General features: G+C 40.2%; 1 protein-coding gene across 6 annotated transcripts in view; it reads left to right on the top strand.

The window, feature by feature from the left end:
* Positions 1 to 26,712, top strand: part of EXOC2 (exocyst complex component 2) — a 232,775-nt gene that overhangs the window by 45,047 nt on the left and 161,016 nt on the right. For all 6 annotated transcript variants that reach the window (XM_084873313.1, XM_084873310.1, XM_084873311.1 and 3 more), the window contains one exon: positions 12,377 to 12,503. In XM_084873313.1, coding sequence (XP_084729439.1) covers positions 12,377 to 12,503 — 127 coding nt within the window. The remainder of the gene's footprint in view (positions 1 to 12,376; positions 12,504 to 26,712) is intronic.

Genomic DNA, 26,712 nt, shown 5'->3' with positions numbered 1-26,712 from the left:
CTTGGAAAAAGCTTTCAATTTTTTACCATTGAGTATATATAGTCTTCATTATGTTTAAATAAATTCCTCTATGCACATTTTGTTGAGTTTTTTTAGTCATAAATGAATGTTGTATCTTATCAAATGTTTTTCTGTATTTTTTAGTATGATCATATGATAGTTATTGCTTATTTTGTTAATGTGGCATATCATATTCATCAATTTCTATATATTGAACCATCTTTGCACCCCTGGACTGAACCCCATTAATTGTGATATATTATATTTTCAATGTATTATAATATTCAGTTTGCTAGTTAATTGTTTAGGATTTTTGCATCTATATTCATTAGGGATATTGGCCTATAATTTCAGTGTGTATATGTTTTCCTTACCTGCTTTTGGTATCAGGGTAATGTTGGCCTTGTAAAACGAGATAGGAATTTTTGCTTCTTTTTTTTTTTTTTTTTTTTAATATTTTGGAAGAGTGAAAAGGATAGGTATTATATTTTCTTTGAATGTTTTGTAGAATTCACTGAATCCATCTGGTCCTGGACTATTACTTTTTGAGAGGTTTTTAATGACTTGAAATTTTCTTACTGTTGATTACTTTATTTAGATTTTTCAGTTCTTCATGTTTTTTAGAATATACACATATGCATACATATGTGTGTGTTTATACACACACGCACACATTAATATATTTTTATTGGTGACAGTATTATAGATATGTTCCCTTCCCCCCCTTCCTCCTCTCCTCCCAGCCCCTACCCATCTCCCCAGGTCTTCACTACCCTGTAGCCTGTGTCCATAGGATATGCATATAAGTATTTAAGTTCTTTGATTTATCTCTTCTCATCTCCCCATCCCCACATCAAGGTATGCCAGTCTGATGTATGGCTCAATGCTTCCGGTCTTATTTTGTTGGTCAGTTCATCCTGTTTATTAGATTCCACAAATAAGTGAGATCATGTTATTCTTGTATTTCTCAGATTGGTTTATTTCACTTAGTATAATATTTTTCAGGTCCATCCTTGCTGTCCGTTTTTTTTTTTTGTTGTTTTTTTTTTTGTACAACTGCATAGTATTCCATTTTTGTATAGCTGCAAAGTATTCCATTATTGTATAAATGCCCCATGACATTTACACAATAATGGAATATCTACTCATCCACTGATGGGCACTTGGGCTGTTTCCAAATCTTAGCTATTGTAAATAATGCTGTTATGAATGAAGGGGTATATAAATATAACCTTTCTGATTAGTGTTTTGGAACACTAAAGATATATTCCAGGAAGTGAGATCACTGGGTCAAAGCGAAGTTCTGATTTTCATTTTTCTGCATACTGCTTTCCATAGTGGCTGCACCAATATGCATTCTCATCATCAGTGAACTAGTGATCCCTTTTCTCCACATCCTTGCCTGCATTTGTTTGTTCATTTTTTTATAACAGCCATTCTGACAGGTGTGAGTTGATATCTCATTGTGCCTTTAATTTGCATTTCTCTGATGATCAGTGAATTTGAGCATTTTTTCATATGTCTCTTGACCATTTGTATGTCCTCTTTGGAGAGAAATGTTTATTCAGGTCTACTGCCCATTTTTTAATTGGATTGCCTTGTTTGTCTTTTTTTTTAAATTATTATTATTGAGTTATATGAGTATTTTACATATTTTGGATACTAACCCCTTACCAGATGTATCATTGACAAATATGTTCTCCTATTCAGTGGATTTCCTTTTCATTCTGATGGTTGTTTCTTTTACTCTGCAGAAGCTTTTTATTTTTAGGTAGATCCATTTGTTTATTTTCTTCTAGTTTCCTTTGGCCTAGGAAATGTATCCATAGACATACTGCTTCTTGAGATGTCTGAAATTTTACTACCTATGTTCTCCTCTGAGATTCTTATGGTTTTATGCCTTACATTTAAGGTTTTCATCCACTTTTAGTTTATTCTCGTGTATGATGTAAGTTGATGATTTAGTTTCATCTTTTTACATGTGTCTTTCTAGTTTTCCCAGCACCATTTGTTGAAGAGACCGTCTTTACTCCATTGTATGTTCTTGCCTTTTTTGTCAAATATTAATTGATCATAATGGTGTGGTTCATTTTCTTGGGTTTATGTTCTGATCCATTAATCTGTCTGCCTGTAGGCTGTTTTAGTTACAATGACTTTGTTAGAATAGTTTGATATCCAGTATTGTGATTCCTCCTACTTTGTTCTTCTTTCTCAAGATTGCTGTAGCTATTCTGGATCTGTTATGGTTCCACTAGAAGTACAGTGCAAGAAATTTGTGCACAGGGGTGTGTATCCCTCAGCCAGGCCTGCACCCTCTCTAATCTGGGACCCCTTGAGGGATGTCCGACTGCCCATTTAGGCCAATACTTCTGGGAAGTTGGACATCCCTATCCCAATCCAGGACTGCTGGCTCCCAACTGCTCACCTGCCTGCCTTCCTGATTGCCCCTAACTGCTTCTGCCTGCCAGCCTACTCACCCCCTAACTACTCCCCTGCCAGCCTGATTCATGTCTAATTGTTTCACTGCCAGCCTGATTGTCCCTAACTGCCTCCCCTGCAGGCTTGGTCACCCCTAACTTCCCTTCCCTGCAGGCTTAGTCCCTTGCAACTGCCCTTCCCTGCAGGCCCAGTCACCCCCAACTGCCCTCCCTTGCAAACCTGGTCCCTCGCAACTGCCCTTCCCTGCTGGCCATCTTGTGTCCACGTGGGGGCAGTCATCTTTGACCACATGGGGGCAGCCATATTTTGTGTTGGAGTGATGGTCAATTTGCATATTACTCTTTTATTAGATTGGATATCCATTTTTGGAGTGTTTGTTCTAGCTCTGTGAAGTATACCATTAGTGTTTTAATAGGGATTGCGATGAATCTTTAGATTACATTGGGTAGTATAGTAAATGACTGGAAGATTTAATTCATTTTCATTTAAGATTATTATTGATAGCTCTTTATTACCATTTTTATTTTCTTTACTAGAGGCCTCGTGCATGAAAATTCATGCACTGGAGTGGGGATCCCTCAGCCCGTCCTGGCAGTCTCATAGTCCAAGAGCCCTCAGTGGCAGGAGGTGACCCGGTGATCAGGGGAAGGTAATGTCCCCATCAAACCTCTGCTGTTGCCACTGCCGGCAGCACAAGCCTAGGCCAGCCTGGTTACCTGAGCCTCAGATACCCCTGGCGGCCAGGCAGCTGCCATCTGAGGTTTGCCTGTGCCTCAAGCCAGCCCTTGGGTGCTGGGAAGCCATTACCGAGGATTGCCTGTGCCTCGGGCATTGGCCGGGCAGCTGCCACCTGAGGTTTGCCTGCACCTCAGGCATCAGCTGGGCAGCTGCCATCCAAGGCCGTCCAGCACCTTGGGCTGGCCCTGGGAAGCTATGCAAGGCTTGCCTGTGTCTCAGTTATCGGCTGGGCAGCTGCAATCCGAGGTTTGCCTGTGCCTTGGGCCAAACCTGGGTGCCTGGGGGGCTGACGGGACTGGGGGACTCTGGAAGTAGGTGCGCTGAGTGGCCAGACCCGCCTGGGATGGGCCTGGCTGTGCAACATGTCTGTCGCCATGGTGAGGCTGAAGTGACTGGGTGCCGCCATCTTGTGGCTGTGGGTGCCACCATCTTTGAGGGCATGGCAGTCAATTAGCGTATTCCCTCCTTATTGGCTGTGGATGCCGCTATCTTTGTGAGAAGGTGATGGGCAATTAGCATGTTTTCACTTTATTATATAGGATGCCTATGTTTTTATCTTCTTTTCTTTTCTTTTTCTTCCTCCTCCTTCTTCCCTCCCCCACTTTAACATTTTTTGCATTGTTGGTTTGATGGTAATAATCCTTCAACCTATTTTTGTCTGGAAAGTATTTTATTTCACCTTCAATTTTAAATGATAGCCTTACTGGATACAGTAGTCTTGGATTTAGGCATTTGCTTTTCATTATTTGGAGTACTTCACACCTCTCCCTTCTGGCCTGTAGTGTTTCTGGTGAGAAGTCATCTGACATTCTAATAGGGAATTCCTTTGTAGATATTTTTGTGTCTTTCTTGCTGCCTTTAAGATTCTTTCTTTGTCATGAACATTTGACATTTTAAGTATGATGTGTCTAGGTGTGGGTCTCTTTGGGCTCATCTTTGTTGGGACTCTGTGCTTCCTGAACTCCTGTGACATTTTCCTTCACTAGATTGGGGAATATTTCTCTCATGATTTCTTTAAACAAATTCTCTGTACCTTGCTCTTCTTCTTTTCTTTCTGGTATTCCTATAATGCGGTTGTTGTTACATATCATGTTTTCCCAGAGTTCCCTTAAGCTATCTTCCTGCTTCGTAATTATTTCTTCTATTTTGTGCTATAATTGTGTATTTACTTCTACCTTGTCTTTCAAATTGTTGATTCAATTATTTGCTTAATCCAGTCTACTTTTAATTTCTTTCAGTATATTCTTGTTGTCAGATATACCAGATATACTGGTTAATAATGCAAATTTTCTAATCAAAGAAAACACGACAATTTCAAGAGAAACACCAAAAGTGCTTTATTCAAAGTAATGTCCATTGCTAGATACATATTTTCCCCATCATAGGTAATTTGTGGATACTGTCCCAATAGAACTTTTCTTGTTTTGAGGTAAGCCATTCAGAGACCCAATTTTCCACTTCTTCATATGTTTTGAAGTACTTCTCAGAAAGTGCATGGGCCATTGATTGGAAGAAGTGGTAATATAAAGGAGCAAGGTCTGTTGAATATATCGGGTGTGTTAATACTTCCCAGGCAAGATCTTTTAACGTGTCTTTAACTGGTTTTGAAGTGTGTGATGGTGAGTTATCATAAAGCAAAATTACTTTACCATGTCTTCTAGCCCATTCTGGTCCTTTCACAATCAAAAGGTGATTTAAATTGATTACTTGTTGTCATTATCGATCAGTATTAACGATTTCACCTGGTTTTAGAAGCTCATAATACACCACACCTTCCTGATCCCACCAAACGTAGAACATTGTTTTCTTCCCAAAGTGATTTGGCCTCGCAGTCAATGTTGATGGTTGACCTGGATCAACCCATGATTTGTGCATTTGGGATTCTCAAAATAAAACCACTTTTCATCACCTGTCACAATTTGATGCAAAAAAGACTTTCTTTTGTGCTGTTGAAGCAACTTTTTACTGATGAGTTATCGGTTTTCCATTTGTCTTTTGTTCAGTTGATGTGGCACCCACTTTCCTTCCTTTGAAAACGTCCCCATTGCTTGTAAATGATTAGAAATTGTTTGCTGAGCATTGTTTAATCTTTCTGAAAGTTGTTTTTGAGTTTGACAAGCATCTTAATCAAATAATGCTTATAATTATTGGTCTTCAAAGTTTTTTGGTTGACCTGGACATTCTTTGACTTTAACATCGAAATCATCACTTTTAAAGCATTTAAACCAGCATTTTCAAGTATCTGAAGATGGAGTATGTTCATTATAAGCTTCCCAAAGTATATAATAACTTTCAACAGCACTTTTCTTCAAAATAATGAATTAAAACTTCCAACAAATGCTCTCTTTTTTTTTTGTCTCAAAATTGGATATTTTTAAGTGCAAAAATGTCTCTGATGTTAACACCTTCAGAAAATTTGATATATGAAGTTTTGAACCTTGCTGTCAATACAACAAAATAGCATACATATCAAATTGTGTATATATCAACATATGTGTAACTTCTTCTATTGAAAAAATCTGTATTAAGCGGTACACCTGGTCTCATTTTTCATTTCTGTCTGGTTCTTATTCATGGCCTGTATTTCCCTTTTTATGCTTTTGCAATTTGTAGTAAATTCTTTAAGCATTTTTTTTTTTTTAAATAAACATTGCTTTGAATTCTATGTCTGATAGGTACCTTGCCTCCATCTCATTTAGTTCTTTTTCTGGGAATTACTTCTTTTCCTTCATTTGGGGGGTTCTTTGTCTCCCCATTTTAGCTGTCTTTTTACATTTGTTTCTATGTATTTGATAGAACTGTTAATGCTAACTGTTTGTGGAATAGCCTTATGTAGAATGTGTCTTGAGGGATCCAGTGGTATAATCTCTTTGTTCATCTGAGCTGAATGCTCTAGGAATGCTCCTTGTGTGTATTATTTGGGTTCTCCTGTTGTAATTGGGACTTGATTGTTGATGTCCCATTCATGGAAGAGATCTCCCTTCTGACTTGTTGTCAGTGAGATTCAACGCCAACATTGTTGTGCCAGCTGTCATACAGATGCCAACAGAACAAAAGACACAATAGGAACAAATAAAAAAAGACTAAAAAGGAAAAGGAGAAAGCAAAGCAAAGAAAAAATAAACAGAATACTAAAAGACATGTGACCAAACATTTAGAGGGAATATAAAGAAAGAGGATGAAGTAAGAAAAAAATAAAAATAAAAATGGATATATGGAGGCAAGGAGAAAGCTTAAAGAAGTAGTTACATGCCGAAACCAGTTTGGCTCACTGGATAGAGCGTCGGCCTGTGGACTGAAGGTTCCAGGCTTCGATTCCAGTCAAGGGCATGTGCATTGGTTGCGGGCACATCCCCAATGGGGGGTGTGCAAGAAGCAGCTGGTTGATGTTTCTCTCTCATTGACGTTTCTAGCTCTCTATCCCTCTCAATTCCTCTCTGTGTAAAATCAATAAAAATATATATATATAAAAATAAAATAAAAAAAGTAGTTATATGAGAAAACAGAAAATAAGTACAGTGGTGCCTCACACAACGAACTTAATTCGTTCCAGGAGCAAGTTTGTTATGCGAAAAGTTCATTATGTGAAACGCGTTTTCCCATAACAATACATGTTAAAAAAAATAATTCGTTCTGTAGCATAAAATATGCTAAGATGACATAAAAAAAGATAAATTTTTTGTTATTATTTTTATTTAGATACATCTAAAAACATAATTTTTTTTAAAAAAAAAACACACATTTTTTTAATTTTAAGACAGACTAAGTAGAGTCTACCGAATCTTGCACATCTTCATCCATTTTCTGCTTTTTGGCTGATGGTTTCATGAAAAACCTGTCCAAAGTCGTTTGTTTTTCTCTTTTCTCCAACATCTGCCGGAAATAATGGACAAGAGTATCGGAGTAAAGATCGTTGATCCTGTTTGCTTCAGCTGAATCCGGATACAGTGTATTGAGTTTAACTTAAAAGGACGACTGCCGTGATACGTGCGTGATTTAATTCGTAATGAAGAACGATTGCCGCGATATGTGCTTAAGTTAAGCGCAGTGACTAACGACTGCCTGCAGTGCCTGCGTGGAAGGATGCAATACATCGGCAGCGATCGTGGAAGCTCGGGCGAAGCAGTCGTGGAAGCTCGGGCGACTTCGTTGTGTGAAACGAAGTTCGTTGTATGAATCATGAAATGAAGTTCGTTGTGTGCAGCGTTCGCTGTGCGAGGCGTTCTTTATGCGAGGCACCACTGTAAAATAATAATAATGAATTTAAAATGTAGTGATAATGAATATAAGATATAGATCCAAAAAGAAAAATAGGAAAAAATGAGAAAAGAGAAAAAATGAAATAAGTAAAATTAATAATAAGAATAGACAATAGTATAATAGAATCAAAGGGGAAGAGAGAAATTAGAGATATGCAAGGAAAAAAGAATTAAAAAAAGGAAAAAACAAAAAATAAAAAGTCTACTTACAAACTTAAAAAACAAAACCACACATATTCACACACTGCTATGATGTTGAATCTGGTCCCTTGGTGTGTCTATCCTGGTCCCTGTTGTATAGGTCATTGTCTCTTTCTAGACATGGGCAACCTGATTGAGGTCTGAAGTTTGAAGTCCCTAGTAGTTCAGTGGGCAGTTCTTTTAGTGTCAGTCTTTTTGGTGAAGTATTCCTTTTGTTCTTAGATTTTATTTCTGAGATCACTGAATTAGTTTTCTAAGTGTTCTTATCCTTGAGTTTTTTTTAGAACTGCAATCTTGAATTCTCTATTATTTAAATCACAGTGTTTTGTGTCTTAAGTTTATTTTCTGGAAAATTTTTAAAGTTTTCTTTCTGACCTTCCTTGTTACCTTGGTTGTTCATTGTACTTGATGGATTATTTCTCTACCTGTGAATTTGTGGGAATGAAAACTTTTTAAAAATGTATTTGACATTTCAGTGTTCAGTGTTGATAAGTAGATTTTTTTTCTTTTCTTTTACAGTAGGTGGTGCTAAAGCACAAGTATTTATTTTCTCTTAACTGCTGGGGCTTCTAGGATTTTTGTGCAGCAGTATAGCCTGGGCATTGTGGAATATAATATGTGGAATATTTCGAGTCTTGGGGCACCACTCCCATGGATTCAGAGTGGTGGGCTGTAGATCTTCTGAATTTCTCAGTGCTGCATTCAGGTAGCCAGAAGCTGCCAGTCAAGCTGTTCTGAGTGGATTCAGCTGCCTCTACCTAGTTGTGTAGAGATGAATGGAAGAGGGTTTGGTGGGGTATTGGTTTCATTAGTCCAAAGTTCTACTCTTCCTTGTGTATTTAGCTTCAGTGAGTATAGTTGACTTATGCCGGAAGTTTTTTCAGTCCTTGAAAGATTTTCCAAGTGAGGATTTTCTGCCTGTCAGGCCATAGGTATGGGCAGGATCCCACATATGAGAAATCCTTTGGTGCTGGCTGGCTGTGGAGTTCTTTGACTTTTTGCACAGTTTCTCTGCCCCTGACTCGGGGCCCAGCCTCAATATCTATCACCCACTGAGGCCCCATTGCTGTGTCTGCCCTTCCTTTTTGTCCAGTGGTGATTGCACTTCACCCCTTCAACTGTTAAGAAACCTCCACAACTAGTGCTCAGAACTTTCATCTCTGTCTTGTCCCCTCCCTCTCCTGTCTCTATTGTTAACTGAGATACACACTCCTTTAGATGTCTCAATGCACAATGTGTTTCTGTGTTACCAGAGAATCAATCTTTTGTTGAATTATAGTTGTGCAACTTGTAATTTTAAGGGTAGAGACCTGAAGGTCATGTATTGACTGCCATGCTGCTAACCAAAACTTTATTTTTCTCATAGCTATTGCAGAGCATGGCCATACCCTCTCAAAATAATAATGTCTTATTCAATTTTTAGTCCTATAATATCTTGTACTTGGTCAATACTTAATCTGTATAAACTACAGGCCCTGTGCATGAAATTCATACATGGGTAGGGTTCCTATGCCTAGGCAATGATCAGGGCTAATCGGGGCCGTCAGCTGCTGTCTAGGGTCTTCCTTCTGGCTGCCATCTGGGGCCTTTTTTTGTTCCGCGCTGCCCCCTGTTAGTCAGAATAAGTCATAGTGAGCAATTGAACTTCTGATCTCCTGGTCAAACTCCTGAGGGACCACTTTTTATATTAGCCTTTTATATCTATAACTAGGAGCCCAGCACACGATTCGAAATTGCTCAGTGCTGCCCACCCACCTGCAACCCTGCCTTGACACCTGAACCTGTCCATGCAGAGCTCCAGTGCACCTGGCCCAGTCCCCAAGCCCTCTGGCATTCTCTGGCCACTTCAGGCGCTAACCTCAGTCCCTCGAGTGGCCTCGGGCTGGTTTTGCTTGCTGCACTGTGCTCCTTCCCCTGGCAGGTGGGCTGCAGGTCACTCAGAGTAAGAGTGGTGGGTGGCAAAGGACTGGTGAGGGGGGTGCTATAGGCTCTTACCCCTGCCCTCCCCTTATGGAATGGTCCCAACTCCTCCGGGCGCCTCCCTGCTTCCACCCTGACTCCAAAGCAATGCCCCAGCTAATATGCTAATGACCTGGTCATTACCCATTACAGCATATTGACCATTAGCATATTAGGTCTTCGTTATTATAGATAATAAAAGCATAATATGCTAATTATACTGGACAACTTTCCAGACAAAGCCAGGTCTCTGATGCCTGCTGGCAGCCAGAGGGAAGCCTAGGTCACGGGTGCCAGAGGGAAGCTGGTGCCAGCAGCCAGGGGAAGGAAGGCCTACTCTTGCATCAGTTTCATGCCTCAGGCCTCTAGTACTAGTATATAGACAAAAGCCTAAGCTACTGCTCAGCCTGTACTATGACACACAGACTACCAGCAGATAGACGCATAATGCAGGAGCTGCCCCCCGGTGGTCAGTGCGCTCCCACAGCAGGAGCTCTGCTTTGCAGGTCATGGGGCACCAGACCCCAGGTTCATGGCTGGTGAGCACCACTGCCTTGCTCTCCTGCTGACACTCCTCCTGCAGGCCCCTCCCCCATCCGGAACAGGATTGAGACTGACTGAGCACGAGCCAGTGGCCGCCTCTTGGTCACAGGCATGCCAGTATCACCCTAGTATGGGCATGCAGAAACCATAGTGGAGCCTCAGCGATCCTACAGAGCAATGAAGTTGGCAGGCACAGCAGGGCTGGGATGAGCAAGAGTGGTGCTGCACCTGGCCTGACTCGGGCTCCTCCCTGGCTGCCTGCCGCCTCATGCACTACTACATTCCTCAAGGGATGTAGGACTGCTGGGGCAGATCCCTACAGGCCTGGCTGAGGGACCCCCAACAGTGCACAAATTCGTATTCATATTTGTATGCTTTAGGAATATCAGAGGTGCAAGTAAATTAAACCCAGTCTGTACTTTCGGTATAGAGTTGTATCTAATAAAAAAGTAATATGCAAATTGACCATCACACCAACACACAAGGTGGCTGTCCCCACGTGGTCAATGATCTACAAGATGGTCGCCACAAGATGGCCTGCAGGGGAGGGCACTTGTGGGTGATCAGGCCAGCAGGGGAGGGCGGTTAGGTTGATCAGGCATGCAGGGGAGGGCAGTTGAGGATGACCAGGCCTGCACAGGAGGACATTTAGGGATGACCAGGCAGGCAGTTGAAGGGTAGTTATGGGTGACCGGGTCAACAGGGGAGGGCAGTTGGGGGCGACTAGACTGGCGGGGGGAGAGGGTGCAGTTAGGAGTGAACAGGCCAGCAGGGGAGGGCAGTTAGGGGAAATGGGGCCAGTAGGAGAGCATTTAAGCATTGATCTGGCTGGCAGGAGAGTGGTTAGGGGTGATCAGACTGGCAGGCAGAAGTGGTTAGGGCCAATCAGGCAGGCAGACAGGTGAGTGGTTGGGAGCCAGCAGTCCTGGATTGTGAGAGGGATGTCAAATCCCACTGGGATTGAGCCTAAACTGGCAGTTCGACATCCCTCATGGGGTCCCAGATTGGAGAGGGTGCAGTCTGGGCTGAGGGACACCCCTCTCCCGCCCCCATGCACAAATTTTGTGTACCAGCCCTCTAGTAGTAAATAATTTTGTAAATTGTTTTTTGTTTTGTATCTTAGGGTATAGAGTTTTTCTGCAGCAATATCTTCCTTAAATTCCAAGATACTTTTTATAAATAGAAATTTAAGAAATTTAAGGGAGTTGAAAATGGAATTTATATATGTACATGTATACAAATGTATGTACATGTATAATATCACAGTTTTTATTTGCTCATTTTTCTATTACATCTTTAAAAATAGAACTGTGAAGTTAAATGAGGAACTTCAAACATTTTGACAGAATCCAGCATCATTTTATGTGATGTTTATACAGCAAAGAAAATATATTGAGAGTACTAATTTTATTCAGATTTCTCTCCTGTTAGAGCCTACCATAGCGTAGGCTCAATAAAGGCTTATCTAACTGAACTTCGAAGAATTTGGACTTGAGCATAACCTCTCACAGAGTCTCCTATTGGATTGTGGAAGAAATGTGGGTGCTGATAAATTAGTTGATCACAAAGGGTCCATACATCTAGAAGTTGGCTGGAGTCAAATATCATTCATTAATGAAGCCTTCCCAGCTCCTAGCCCTTCCTCTCTACTCACTGGTACTTTGCCCATTTTCTCTTATAGCCCAGGTCCTGAAGTGGTAAACTGGTAAGTTATATGCCAACATAAATGACAACCCAAATTAGGATATAATGCTATTTTCAGAGGTCATATTTTTTCACAAGTACTGCCCAGTCATTGTTTATGAATCTGAGTCAGTTCCATTACACAAGCTATGCATTCCTTGGAAGGTGTTTTGAGTGATTTATTTATATAAGGAATTGTTGTATATATTGTAGAATTTACCAAATTGTACTTTTTTTTGTAAAATACATTAATTTTAGCAGAACTTTTTATCAGAGGCTTAATTTGTCTTCTCTATTGACTAATGTACAATAAAACCATTTGCTAAGAGGAATTTTTTTGTCATTTAAAAATAGGTTTCAGTGTTTTATTTTATTTAATGGACTTTAGTGTTTTTAATTAAATAACCAGACATTAAAAAAAATTTAGAGCCTCTTTGTCCTCAATTCTCTTAAAAATTACCTTAGATCCTTAAAAACTGAAGCAGTTTGCAAAACTTAGGAAGTACCTGGAGGTGTCTATATTTTACTAAGGATGTACTCCTCTTTTTTGCTAGGTATTTTGGACCAGTCTGCTGTGTGGGTTGATGAAATGAATTATTATGATATGCGTACTGACAGGAATAAAGGAATTCCTCCCTTGTCCCTACGTCCTGCTAATCCACTTGGCATTGAGATTGAAAAGTGAGTACACCTTTTCCTTCAGTTCCCCCCCACCCCCACCCCCAGTTGGTAAGCAGTTTTATATACTTAGTCAAACTCTTGAAACATAAGGTTATTTCTGAAGCCTGGTCAACTTTGCTGCCAATTAATGTTCCCATTATTTAAAACCTTTGGCACAAACGAGTTCTTTCTTTAGTTTTTTTTGAATTTACATTTTGTGAAGAAGAAAAGTATATTTTAATCACTAATATTTTTAATCACTAATACTTTAAGAAATTGAAGTATAGTTGACATACAGTATTATATTAGTTTTAGGTGTACAACATAGTGATTTGATATCTATATATACTTACGAAGTGATTACAATGACAAGTCTAGTAACCTTCTGTCACCATACAATGTTGTTACAATGTTCTCTGTATTCCCTATGCTGTACATTACCTCCTATTATTTATTTATTTTATAAGTGGAACTTTGTATCTTTTAATCACTTCACGTTTTCTGCCCATGTCCCCACTCTTCTTCCTCCTGGCAACCATCAGTTTGTTCTCTGTATCAATGTGTCCATTTCTGTTTTGTTTATTTTGCTTTTAGATTCCACACATAGGTGAAATCATATTTGTCTTTCTCTGTCTGGCTTTTTCACTTAGCATAGTACCTTCTAGGTACCACTTGTTACAAGTGGCAAGACTCATTCATTTTTATGGCTGAGTAATATTCCATTTTTTTAATCTGATAATATGTTTATTGATTCTAGAGAGAGAGAGAGAGATCAAGTGGGGGAGAGAAAGAGAAAGGAATAGAGAAATATTGATGTGAGGGAGAAACATTGATTGGTTGCCTCTTGTATGCACCCAAACTACAACCTTTTTGGTGCATAGGATGACACTCCAACCAACTGAGCCATGCAACCAGGGCTACTTATTATACTGATTGTCACAAATATATGTGTTCTTTGCATGGCTTAAAGTGTAATGGAGACAAACTATTTCAACTGAAAAATAAGGTAAAATCAGGTTTGTATTAAATAAAGCATTTAGTAGTTTTTCTCTCTTAATTGACTAATATGCCTAATATGAGGATATGTATAAATAATGTTTTTAGAGATAGTACATATTTGGGAGTGAGAGCATAAAAATGGAGCTTTTCCTCTGTTTGTGTATGATTTCCAACTTGTTTTGTAAAACTGTTATCTGGGATGGCTATCTAGAATAGTCAATTGATGTACCACTATTACCTATTTTATTTCCACACTAGGGGCCCAGTGCATGCAATTTTGTACACTGGTGGGGGGATTCCCTCAGCCTGACCTGCACCCTCTCACAGTCTGAGACCACTCGGGGGATGTCTGACTGTCGGCTGAGGCTCTCTTGCAGTCCAGGACCCTTTGCTCCTTACCATCTGCTTGCAATGAGAAGTCAGGTTCATGGCTAGTAAACACAGCGATGGTGGTGGGAGCTTTTCCCACCTCTCGGGCAGCGCTAAGGAGCAGCACTGACCACCAGGGGGAAGCTTCTGTGATGAGTCTCTGCCCCCTGGTGGTCAGTGTGCATCATAGCAACCGGTTGTTCCTCTGTTTGGTGGATTTGCATATTAGGATTTTATTATATAGGATGGGCTTTATGGGCAAAACAAATCTGATTTCCTTCTCTTCAATTTGGCTTTCCAATAAAAAGAAAAAGTGACCACTTTTCTTGCTACATTTAGAAAACAAAGAAAGGTGGCAAAATAAGTCTTTGCAAGAGAGGAGCCTTAGATAAATTTACCTTTTAGAAATTTTACCAAAACAAATTTGTGGAGTATGATAAAGTGTTTAAGTGCAGAAACTATATCAGACTGAAAAAACAACAAGAAAACAACAGCACACAAGCAACCGAAAACAAGTTCATAGTATTTAACATACCAAAAATATGTTAACATTTTAATAAAATAATTGTGTATAATATACACATTCTCAAAAGAACTATATAAACCCTTTTTACTGGGGGTAGCCTTCTCCACCTTTCTTCTTTCCACTAGTCAAATCATGAAAACATATTCTGTTCATGAAAACACAAAGTAATAAAACTACAATCAGGTCTCATTCCATGTGGGGTGGTGAGAGTTTTTTCTCAAAATTTTGTTTTTCTTGCTCATGGGTCATTACTGCAAATTCTTCTCATACTTGAAAGTGAAGCTGATCTGTTAAGAATATTCTTGTTAGTTTTATCTGACCATTCATTATATCTGGATCTTTCCATGACATAGTCTTAAAACTTTATAGGTTTAGATTTAAGTCTATACTTAATACTACTATGTAATAGAAAGCTGAAATTTTTGTGATTCTTTAGTGAAAAGATTTCATGAATTTATAATAGAATATATGTTACTTTCATTCTCCAATTCCATGTTATTACATTTAACATGTTAAGTGCCAAGTCTTTTATTTCACCAATATATTGGCAGCACCAGTGACTGATTGGTCCAGATGGAAAGTATAGTGTTAATCACTGGTGACTGACATGGCACTTGCTTAACGTGTTAAAATGTAGATTTAGTTTTAATTACTCAGAATTCACCTATTGACTTGATAAGCCATCACTTCACTTGGTGAGTTAGACCGTAAAGTCCTGTTATTGTGAGCTAACTTTTACTGTCTAACTATCCATTGACATAGTGCTTTTTCTTACCTAGCATTGTTTTTAAGACCATTAGCAATTTTCCACATTCTAAAACAATTTTCCTCCTAAATTTCTAACTTTCTAGATTTGTAGTTGTGGTTTTATTTTATACCTAAGATTCTCTGGTTCTTTATTTGAAAACTAGAGGTCTGATACACAAAGTTATGCAGAGTAAACCTTCCTTCTCCGGACTGCCAGCACTGGCCTCTCTCTGGAACCCAGGACCTGGACTTCCCTCCGGCCACAGGCAGGCACCCAGGACCCAGGCTTTCCTTGCAGCCCCAGCTTCATCCAGAAAGACGTCCGGTCTAATTAACATATTACACTTTAATTATTATAGATAAGAGTACCAGGTTCAAATCTTGACAATTTACAAAGAACCTCTCTGAGGCTATTTCTTCACTTTAATATGGAAATATATGATATAAAACACTATGTTTTTATGAGGATCAAATATAATACTTAAGAAAATAGTTTATAAAATATAAAAAACTAAGTATAAATAATAAAATTAACACATAACTTTTATGAGCATTTGTTCTGCATCAGAAATTGCTAAGCCTTCCACATGCATTATCTACTATCATCCTTAAACATTCCTAAGAGGAAGATGTTATGATCCCACTAGAGGCCTGGTGCATGAAATTCGTGCACGAGGTGGGGGTTTTCCCTTAGCCCAGCTTGCACTCTCTCCAATCTGGGACCCCTCGAGGAATTTTCAACTGCCCGTTTAGATGGGATCGGGTCTAAACGGGCAGTCAGACATTCCTCTGACAATCCAGGACTGCTGGCTCCCAACTGCTCACCTGCCTACCTTCCTGATGGCCCCTAACTGCTTCTACCTGCCAGCCTGATCACCCTCTAATCACTCCCATGCCAGCCTGATTGATGTCTAACAGTTCCCCTGCCAGCCTGCTTGCCCCCAAATTCCCTCCTCTGCCAGCCTGGTCACCCCTAACTTCCCTTTCTTGCAGGCCTGGTCTCTCTCAACTGCTTTCCCTTGCAGGCCTGGTCCCTCCAACTGTCCTCTCCTGCTGGCCATCTTGTGGTGGCTATCTTGTGTTCACATGGGGGCAGGATCTTTGACCATTTGGGGGCAGCCATCTTGTATGTTGGAGTGATGGTCAATCTGCATATTACTCATTTATTAGATAAGATAGAGGCCTGGTGCATGGTTGGGGGCCAGCTGGTTTGCCTTGAAGGGTGTCCTGGTTCAGGGTAGGGGTTCCCTTGGGGTGTGGGGTGACCTGGGGAAAGGCCCTGTGGTGGTTTGCAGGCCAGCCATGCCCCCAGTGACCCAAGCAGAGGCCCTGGTATCTAGAATTTATTTTATTTTATTTTTTTAATTGATTTTTTTACAGAGAGGAAGAGAGAGGGATATAGAGTTAGAAATATTGATGACTGAGAATCATCGATCAGCTGCCTCTTGCACACCCTCTACTGGGGATGTGCCCGCAACCAAGGTACATGCCCTTGACTGGAATCGAACCCAGGACCTTTTAGTCCACAGGCTGACACTCTATCCACTGAGCCAAACTGGTTTTGGCTAGAATTTATTTACCTTCTACAATTAAAAGTTTGTAGTCTGCAGCAGAGCCAAGTCCCCTGCTCGCTCTGATGCAGCCATATCTGTTTGGATTTGTTTATCTTCTATAATTGAGACTTTGTATCCTGGAGTAGAGACCTAGGCTGGCCAGGGCTGCTTAAGCTTGGCTTCCTCTATTGCGGGGGAAACCCAAGTCTCTGTCATGCTCCTTGTGGTTGGGGTTAATTTGCATACTCACTATGATTGGCTGGTGAGCATGGCTTGTGGGTGTAGCAGAGTTAGGGTTAATTTGCATATTACTCTTTTATTAGGTAGGATTAATCTCATGATAAATAAAACCATAGAGAAGTTATATTACTTTGACAAGGTTACACAGACAAATCTAGCAAAGTTCAAGATTGAACCCAGAGCCTGAGCTCTAAACCACTACTTACTACTTTTGAGCCCATTATAAATACTGTGATGAGTCATCTCTGCTTTTGCAGATAAGTTCCTCATAGAGCTTCATTGCTCTTGGCATTGTCATTTCTTTTGTTTGTTTTTCCAGATCTTCTATTTCACATTTATTTTGAGTTGTTTGTGTAAAAGATCATATTTAGGCATATATTGACTCAGGATGCCTTCAGCTGTAAGTAACAGAAAATGAAAATTGATTTTGGCTTAAACATAAAAATTTATTTTCTCATAATATACAAAGTCCAGAGATGGTAGACTCCATGAAAGGTTGAGTCAGTAACACAATAGTGTATGTCACCAAGGTGTAAGGAACCTGGGTTTGCTCTTCTGTTGTATAACATTGATTTCCTTTATAATTGCAAAATAGCTTTAGGCAATTTCTAGTATTGAAACAATAATTATTTACAATGAAAAATAAAAGTAATTTCTAAAGGCAGGAAGATGCCGTGTCTTTTTGTGTATCCTTAAAAGTATGGAGACTTTTTCTTGAAGTAGCTCTAGTAGATCTTTTCTCAGATATTATTGGTCAGAACAAGATCTCTCAATAATAGCAAGAGGAATGTGAAAGCATGATTGGCATAGGATAGTTTGCATTTATTCAGTGAAAGTACTAGTGGCAAGCTATGTGGGATTGTGTTTGAGAGGATAGAAAATAAATGTTGGTTCACTAGTTAACAGTGAACTTAATTGTATGATTTAGGGCAAATAATTGGACATTTCTGTGTTAAGATTTTGCCATTTTTAATATAATTCTTATTTTTAAAAAATATATTTGTATTGATTTCAGAGAGGATGGGGGGGAGAGAGAGAGATAGAACTATCAATGAGAGAGCATCATTGATCAATTGCCTCCTGTACACCCCACATTGGGGATCAAGCCTGCAAATCTGGGCATGTGCCCTGGTCAGCAATGGAACCACCATGACTTTCTTATTCATAGGTCAGTGCTCAATCACTGAGCCATGGCAGCCAAGCTCTGTCTTATTTTTGTCAGTCTGATTTCTACTATAAGTCTTAATATTTTTTTTCCAATTTGAATATATATCTGTGTATATAAAAGCCAAGCGCCCAGAACACTGGAATGATGGGGACGGCCAGACGCTATGACACGCACTCAGGGTGGCCAACTGGCTCAATAGGGGGGAGGCTCTTCTCCCAAACCAGTCCTTGGTCAGGGTGGGTCAAGCCTGCCAACCACCCGCGACCCCTCCCTCCAGATAGCCCTGCCCCCAATCAGGCCCCCCTTCCCACCCTAATCTGGAGCAGGCTGGCCAAAACCCACCCATGCATGAATTTGTACACTGGGCCTCTAGTATCTTATCTAATAAAAGAGTAGATTGACCATCACTCCAACACACAAGATGGCTGCCACTATGTGGTCAAAGATCCTGCCCCCATGTGGACACAAGATGGCCACCACAAGATGGCCAGCAGGAGAGGGCAGTTGGGAGGGACCAGACCTGCAAGGGAGGGCAGTTGTGGACAATTAAGCAAGCAGGGGAGGCCAGTTGGGAGGCACCAGGCCTGCAATGGAGGGCAGTTGTGAGGGATCAAGCCTGCAAGGGAGGGCAGTTGGGGGCAATCAAGCTTGCAGGGGAGGTCAGTTAGGGTTGCCCAGGACTGCAGAGGAGGGAAGTTGGGGGCAAACAGGCTGGCAGGGGAGCAGTTAAGCATCAATCAGGCTGGCATAAGAGTGGTTAGGGGGTAATCAGGCTGGTAGGCAGAAGTGATTAGAGGTAATCAGGAAGGCAGGCAGGAGAGCAGTTGGTAACCAGCAGTCCTAGATTGTGAGAGAGATGTCCGACTGTCCATCGGACATCCCTCAAGGGGTCCCAGATTGAAGAGGGTGTAGGTTAGGCTGAGGGACAGACACCCCCACCCTGTGCACGAATTTCATCCACTGGACCTTTGGTTGGTGTGTGTGTGTGTGTGTGTGTGTGTGTGTGTGTCTGTGTCTGTGTCTGTGTGTGTCTGTGCATGCATTCGCGTATGTGTGGTAAGATTGTAAATGAGTTTAATGTCTTCAATAAGAAAGCATAAAATAAATTCAGTCTTAAGGATGATAATGAGGGATTGGAAGCTAGGAGATAGGATTTTGACCAAAAGATCCAACACTTCTTTTTTTAATCGTTATAATTTTTTTTAAATTATAGTTGATGTACAATATTATATTAGTTTCAGGTGTAATTGGACATATTACTTACTAAGTTATCATCCTGATAAACATTTTACCCATCTGACTCCCTCCATAGTTATTAGAACATTATTGACTATATTCCCTAAGCTGTACTTTACACCCCTAGGACTATTCTGTTACTACCAATTTGTATTTTTTTTTTAAAAAATATATTTTTGTTGATTTTGGAGAGGAAGAGAGAGAGAGATAGAAACATCAATGATGAGAGAGAACCATTGATCGGATGCCTCCTGAATATCCCCTACTGGACATATGTAGGGGGTATTCAGGAGATAGGAATTGAACCGGAATTGAACCCAGGACTCTTCAGTCCACAGGCTGACTATCTACTAAGCCAAACCAGGAAATTTGTACTTCTTAATCCCTTCACCTTTTTTATCCACCAACCCACCATCCTCCACTCTCATCTGGCAACCATCAAAATGTTTTCTGTATCTATGAGTCTGTTCCTATCCTGCTTGTTCATTTATTTTGTGTTTTTTTTTTTCAATTGTTGATAGATATGTATTTATTGTCATTTTATTCATATTTTCTATCTTATTTTGTTCCTTCTTCTTGAAGAAGACACTTTCAGATTTCATGTAATACTAGTTTTTTGTGTGTGGAAAGCTACATATATGTCCTTCAATTCTAAATGATAGTCTTGCTAGGTAGAGTAATTTTCGTTGTATCAATAGGTTCTTGCTTTTCATCACTTTGAATATTTCTTGATAATACCTTCTAACCTGCAAAGTCTCCATTGAGAAGTTAGTTGATAGTTTTTTGGGAACTCGTTTGTAAGTAACCAACTGCTTTTCTCTTGCTGCTTTTTAAGACTCTCTCTTTGTCTCTAATGAACCTGGCTAACAAATAGCTCTACCTAATACATAGAAACAAACACAGGGAGGCAGCCAAAATGAGGAGATAGAGAAATATGTCCCAAGTGAAAGAACAGAACAAAACGCCAGAAAAAAAAAAAATTTAAAATGAAATGGAGACAAGCAATCTCCTGGATGCAGAATTCAAAAAACTGATTAAAGGATGCTTCTTGAACTTAGTGGAACAGTAGATGAACTTAGAGAGAATTTCAGCAGCATAATAAAGGACATGAAACCATAAAATAGAAACAGTCAGAAATAAGATTCAGTAAAGGAAACAAAGATTATTTTTCAGGGAATCAACAGTAGAGTAGATGAAGCCAAGAATCAAAATAGCAATCTATAATAATAAAAGGGTAATATGCTAATTAGACCTGACATCCTTTTGGACATCATTCTGGACCTCCTTCCTGATGAAGCCATCTCCATTCTGGATGCCTGTGGACGGCTTGAGGGAAGCCAGCCCAGGTGCCAGAGCTAAGCCAGTGTGGGAAGCTGGGGGAAGGAAGACCTCTTGCATGAATTTTCATGCATAGGGCCTCTAATAGTTAATATAAGGAAGCAAAAAACACCCAATCAGAACAGCAAATAGAAAAAAGAATCCTCAAAAAATGAGAATAATGTAAGGAACTTCTGGGACAACTTCAAGCATTTGCAAGAAGAATTTGGAAGGGGATGGGAAAGAGCAAGAAATTGAAAACCTATTTGAAAAAATAATGATGGAAAACTTCCCTAAACTGCTGAGGGAAATAGACATACAGGTCCAGGAAGTACAGGGAGTCGCAAACAAGATGAATCTGAAGAGGATGTCAAGACATAAGTAAGATCCAATAAGTTTCAAACTCTGCTTGACCCCGTTAGGTGCAAGAAGGAGCTATATATATGAGAACTAATAGTACATGGGAAATGAGATACTGGTAGGTGGATTAATGCTTCTGATTTCAATTTAGAGTTCTCTGGTGGAAGCACATGGCCTATCCCAAATGTCTAAGGAACTTCCTCACCACTCACACTAATGGTAAAGCTCAATTTTAGGATCTTTCATCTCTTTCCCCTCTTCCACCATTGCCCTTCTAGTCTTCTAGTGCTCTCCCTCTCCCTTTCCCTCCCCCTCTCCCTCTCCCTCTCCCTCCCCCTCCCCCTCCCCCTCCCCCTCCCATCCTTCCTTTCTTCCTTCTTGACACTATTACACATGTTCCCCATCTTCTCTCACTACCTTTACCCACCTCCACCAAGCTCTGGCTACCCCTCCCCTGGGCTTCATTACTCTATTGTCTGGATCTCTGGGCTATGTATATGTGTTCTGTGGCTATTCTTTCACCTTCTGTTATCCAGTACTCCACATTACCCTCTGCTCTGACATCTGTCAATTTATTCCATGTATCCCTGCCTCTGGTTCTAGTTTGTTCATCAGTTTATTTTGTTCACTAGATTTCACATATAAGTGAGATCATGTAGTATTTATCTTTTTCTAACTGGCTTATTTTATTTAGCATTATATTCTCTACGTCCACCCATGCGGTCACAAAAGGTAAGAGTTCCTTCCTTTTTAAAGCCACATTGTATTTCATTGTTTAAATGTACCACAGCTCTTTTTATCCACTTATATATCTACTGATGGGCCCTTGGGCTGTTTTCAGATCTTAGCTATTATAAATAACACTGTAATGAACATAGGGGTACATATATTCTTTCTGATTAATGTTTCAAGATTCTTAGACTATATTCCAGAAGTGGGATTGCTGAGTCAAATGCCAGTTCCATTTTTTATTTTTTGAGGAAACTCCATACTCTTTTCTACAGTTGCTACATTAGTCTGCATTCATAGCAGCAGTGTTCTACAGTTCCCTTTTTTGAACATTCTCACTAGCACTTGTTGTTTGTTGACTTATTGATGGTTGCTATTCTGACAAGTGTCAGGTGATTCCTCAATCTAGTTTTAATTTGCATCTCTGATTATGTCTGGTTAGTGACATTTAAGCATTTTTTTTCACATATCTATTGGCCATTTGTACATCTTCTTTAGAAAAATGTCTATTTAGGTTCTTTGCCCACTTTTAAAATTATATTGTTTGTATTCTTGGTGTGAGTTGCATAAGTTCTTAATATATTTTGGTGATTCATCCTTATTAGATGTATCATTATTGAATATGTTCTCCCATATAGCAGGTTTCCTTTTCATTTTGTTGACATTTTCTTCTTCTGTACAGAAGGTTTTTAGTTTGATGTAGTTCATTTGTTTATTTTTTCTTTTGTTCTCTTTGCCTGAAGAGATATATCAGCAAAAGTGTTGCTATGAGAGATGTATTAGATTTTACTGCCCATGTCTTCTGGTATTTTTATTATTTTGTGACTTACATTTGAGTCTCTTATTCATTTTTAGTTTATTCTTATGTATATTGTTATTTGGTGGTCTAGGTTTATTTTTATTTTTTGCATGTACCTTTCCAGTTTTTGAAACTCTACTTATTAAAAAAGACTTTGCTTACTCCATTTTATGCTCTTGTCTCCTTTGTAGAATATTAATTTACCATAAAGATGTGGGCTGATTTCTGGGTTCTCTGTTGTTTTCTACTGATCTGTATCCCTGCTCTTGTGCCAGTGCCAGGCTATTTTGAGTATAATGAATTCTTAGTTTGTTATTCTATATTGTGATCCCTCCAACTTTGTTTTCTTCCTCAAGATTGCTGATGCTATTTAGTGTCTTTTCTTAGTACTATATAAATATTTGGGTTATTTGTTCTAGATCTGTGAAATATGCAGTTGGTATTTTAATAGGAATTGTGTTGAATCTATAGATTGCTTTGGGTAATGTAGACATTTTAATTATGTTAAATTCTTTCAATTCATGAAAATGGTATAAGCTTCCACTTTTCTGTTTCTTTCTTCAATGTCCTATAGTTTTCTGAGTGTAGGTCTTTTATCCCCTTGGTTAAGTTTATTCCTAAATACCTTATTTCTTTGTTGTTGCTGCAATAGTAATGGCATTATTGTATTAGTATCTCTGGCTGATAGTTCATTATTGGTGTATAAAATGCCACTGATTTCTGGTTATTAATTTTATATCCTACTATTTTGTCGAATTTACTTAATTATATATAGTAGTATTTTGGTGGAGTCTTTAGGGTTTCCTATGTACAATATCATGTCATGTGTGAAAAGCAAGTTAATCCTTTCTAATTTGGATATTTTTTACTTTTTCTCTTATTTTATCACCGTGGCTAGGACTTCCAGTACTATATTGAACAAGAGTGGTGAAAGCAGATATTCCTATGTTGTTTCTGACTTTAAGGGGAGTGCTTTTAGTTTTTGCCCATTGAGTATGATGTTGGCTGTAGGTTTTTCATATATGGCCTTTATATGTTGAACTATGATCCCTCTATTCCCACTTTGCTCAGTTTTTATCATAAATAGGTGCTAGGTTTTATAAAATGCTTTTTCTTTATCTATTGACTAGAGGCCTGATGCATGAAATTCCTAAACTTTGGGGAGGGTTCCCTCAGGCCAGCCTGACCCCTGTCACAGTCCTGAAGCCCTCAGGGGATGTCTTACTGACAGCTTGGGCCTATTCCCCATCCTAAGCTACAGTCTGGCCTCCCTCTGCAGGAGGTGACGGGGTTGATCAGGGGAAGGCGCTGCCTCCATCACCCCGCTGCTGCTGTCACTGCTGGCCGCTGCAGCTGCCATGGTGTTTTCATCAACTCGGACTCCAGTCCCTTCACCATGAAAAAAATGACAAATTTCTTTAGGCATTTTCAAGATGTCTCTTTCATAGGATATGACCTACCTTCCTTCCTTCCTTCCTTCCTTCCTTCCTTCCTTCCTTCCTTCCTTCCTTCCTTCCTTCCTTCTTTCCTTTCTTTCTTCTATCCTCACCTGAGGATATTTTTCCATTGATTTTTAGAGAGCGTGGAAGAGAGAGGGAAAGACAGAGAGAAACATCAATGTGAGAGGGACACTTTGATTGGTTGCTTCCTGCATGAGCCCTGACCTGGGCCCTGGCCAGGGAGGAGCTTGCAACCTAGGTACATGCCTTGGACCATAATCGAACATGGACCCTGCGGTCTGCAGGCCAAGGCTCTATCCACTGAGCCAAACAAGCTAGGACAGGATATGACATTTCTTAGCTTCTCCAGCAGCAGACTTTCATTTTTTCCTCCAGGAGTGAAGTGGAAAAACTCTATATCACCTTCTTGGATTCTTATTACCCAAGTTACCAAGAACACTGTAAGTGGCATACTAGGAGCTTAGCCAATGAGCGGTTAGAAAAGGTGTTTCCTCTGCAGCTCAAGTGCAGAGAAGGGGGACTGCCGGCGCACCATGGCTGGCAGGCCCTCTTCTCTCCATGCCGGAGCCTGTGCCATCCATAGCTTGCTTCACTGCGCATGCAGTCCCCCAGAAGAGAGTCAGGAAATATCCCAAGGCTCCCCATGATCCATCTCTGCCTGCCTGTAGATGTTACCTGGCTGTCAAGCTTGGACACTGAAAAAAATAACTGAAAGAGCCTCTGGTGAACTGATAGGATGTGGCCACTGGATTATGAGGTAGGGTGCTGTTCTGATTTCAGGAATGATTATGCGTGTGTTTCTCTGCACTCCACCCTCCCCCCCCACCCCCACCCCCGCCACATACCTGAGTTTGACCTATATTTTTCCCTGACTGTAGCAGAGCAGAACCCTTAGTAGTCAGGCTATTGGAGCCTAGGGAGCCCAGAGGCTAGGTTTGCTAGAAGCTGTGTGAGGGGAGTGGTGCTTGTTTTGGATCTCCCATGGAAATGGAGGGAATGGCCTTGCCCCTAAGCTATTCACTGTGTCCCTTAAAACTATCCAGCTTTCTAACCCCCAGCCTATGCTGCTGAGCTGTGGGGCTTAACATGCAGAATTCCAAAGGGTGGGGGTAGATGCTTTTCCCTAGGCTGATGCTGCTCAGAGGGTATTGTTCCTCCCAATTAAAAGGGCTGCTGCAGTTTTGGAGGATACATAGCACAGTGACATTGGTGGCTGCTCCACCACCTCTCTCCCCAAAGCCAGCCACTTCAGATTCTCTTCAAGTGACTTCAGTCCTCACTCCCCTCCCTCTGCTGAAGCCCAGGGTGAGTGGTTGCAAACAAAAATTTTGTGCATTGGATCTTTAAATGGGTGGCTTTGACTCTAGCAGGCTCCACCTCTTCTTGGTGGACAGAACCCCTGCTGCCTTTCATAGCTGGAGGCAATGTGGACACTGGTTCCTGGCTCTGGTGTGCCTGCTTGGGAAGAATGGTCTGGGGTCTTTGCCTCATGCCTCTCAGGGGGAACCTCCCACAGTTGAGAGATCCTTCTGGTAACCTGCTGCCTGTGGCAACAGGGCCAGCCTCTTTTGTGACTTTGCTCTTTCTACCAGTCTTGAAGTAGCTTCTGCAATCCTTGGTAAATAGTCTCCTCTTCTGATCATCTGCAGTTGTAATTCAGGGAGATTGTTCCCCAATTTATCTATAACTTCCAGTTTGGTTCTGGGAGATACTGTAAGTAAATCCATCTACTCTGCTACCCGTGCTCCCCACCCCCTGTAGAGTTTTATAGGCGAAAGTTTGTCCATTTACCAAACTCTTCCTATCTCCTATCTCTAGCCCGTTGCCAAGCACTTTTTTCCCCCCCAATACATTTTATTGATTTTTTACAGAGAGGAAGAGAGAGGGATAGAGAGTTAGAAACATCAATGAGAGAGAAACATTGATCAGCTGCCTCTTACACACCCTCCATTGGGGATGTGCCCCCAACCAAGGTACATGCCCTTAACCGGAATCGAACCTGGGACCTTTCAGTTCACAGGCTGACACTCTATCCACTGAGCTAAACCGGTTTCGGCAACTTTTATACTCTGTTTTTATGAATTTAACTTTTCAAAAATAGTCCACATATATTTGAAAATCTGGTAAAAGTTTAATATTCAAAAATATATAAAGAACACATACAACTCAAGAATACCCCACAAAAAAATCCCCCAAATAATTCATTTGAAAAATGGGCAGTAGAACAATAGACAGTTTTGCAAAAAAAGATATACAAATGTCCAACAGGTATATGAAAAGGTGTTTAAAATCAGTAATAATTGGGAAAATGCAAATCGAAACAATATCTGTTTGAATGCCTATTATAAAAAAGACAAGAGATAACAAGTGTTAATGAGGATGTGGAGAAAAGTGAACCCTTGTGCATTATTTTTGGGAATCCACATTGGAAGAGACATTGTAGAAAACACTCTGGAGGTTCCTCAAAAGATAAAAATTAAGGTGTGATATGACCCAGTAATTCTACATTTGGGTCCTTATCTGAAGAAAATGGAAACACTAACTTGAAAAGGTATATGCTTTCAGTGTTCATTGCAACATTATTTACAGTAGCAAAGATATGCAAACAACTTGTGTCCATGTATCGATGAGTGGATAAAGAAAATGTGGTACACACTCAAACATACACACAGAATGTTACTCAGCTATGAGAAAGAAGGAAATATAGGTCATTTGCATCAACATGGC

Source organism: Pipistrellus hanaki (genome assembly GCF_964339955.1).
Source record: "Pipistrellus hanaki genome assembly, chromosome: 2".
NCBI classification, from domain to species: Eukaryota; Metazoa; Chordata; class Mammalia; order Chiroptera; family Vespertilionidae; genus Pipistrellus; species Pipistrellus hanaki.
The sequence above is the reverse complement of the archived record's forward strand: the minus strand, read 5'-3'. Positions and strand labels throughout refer to the sequence as shown.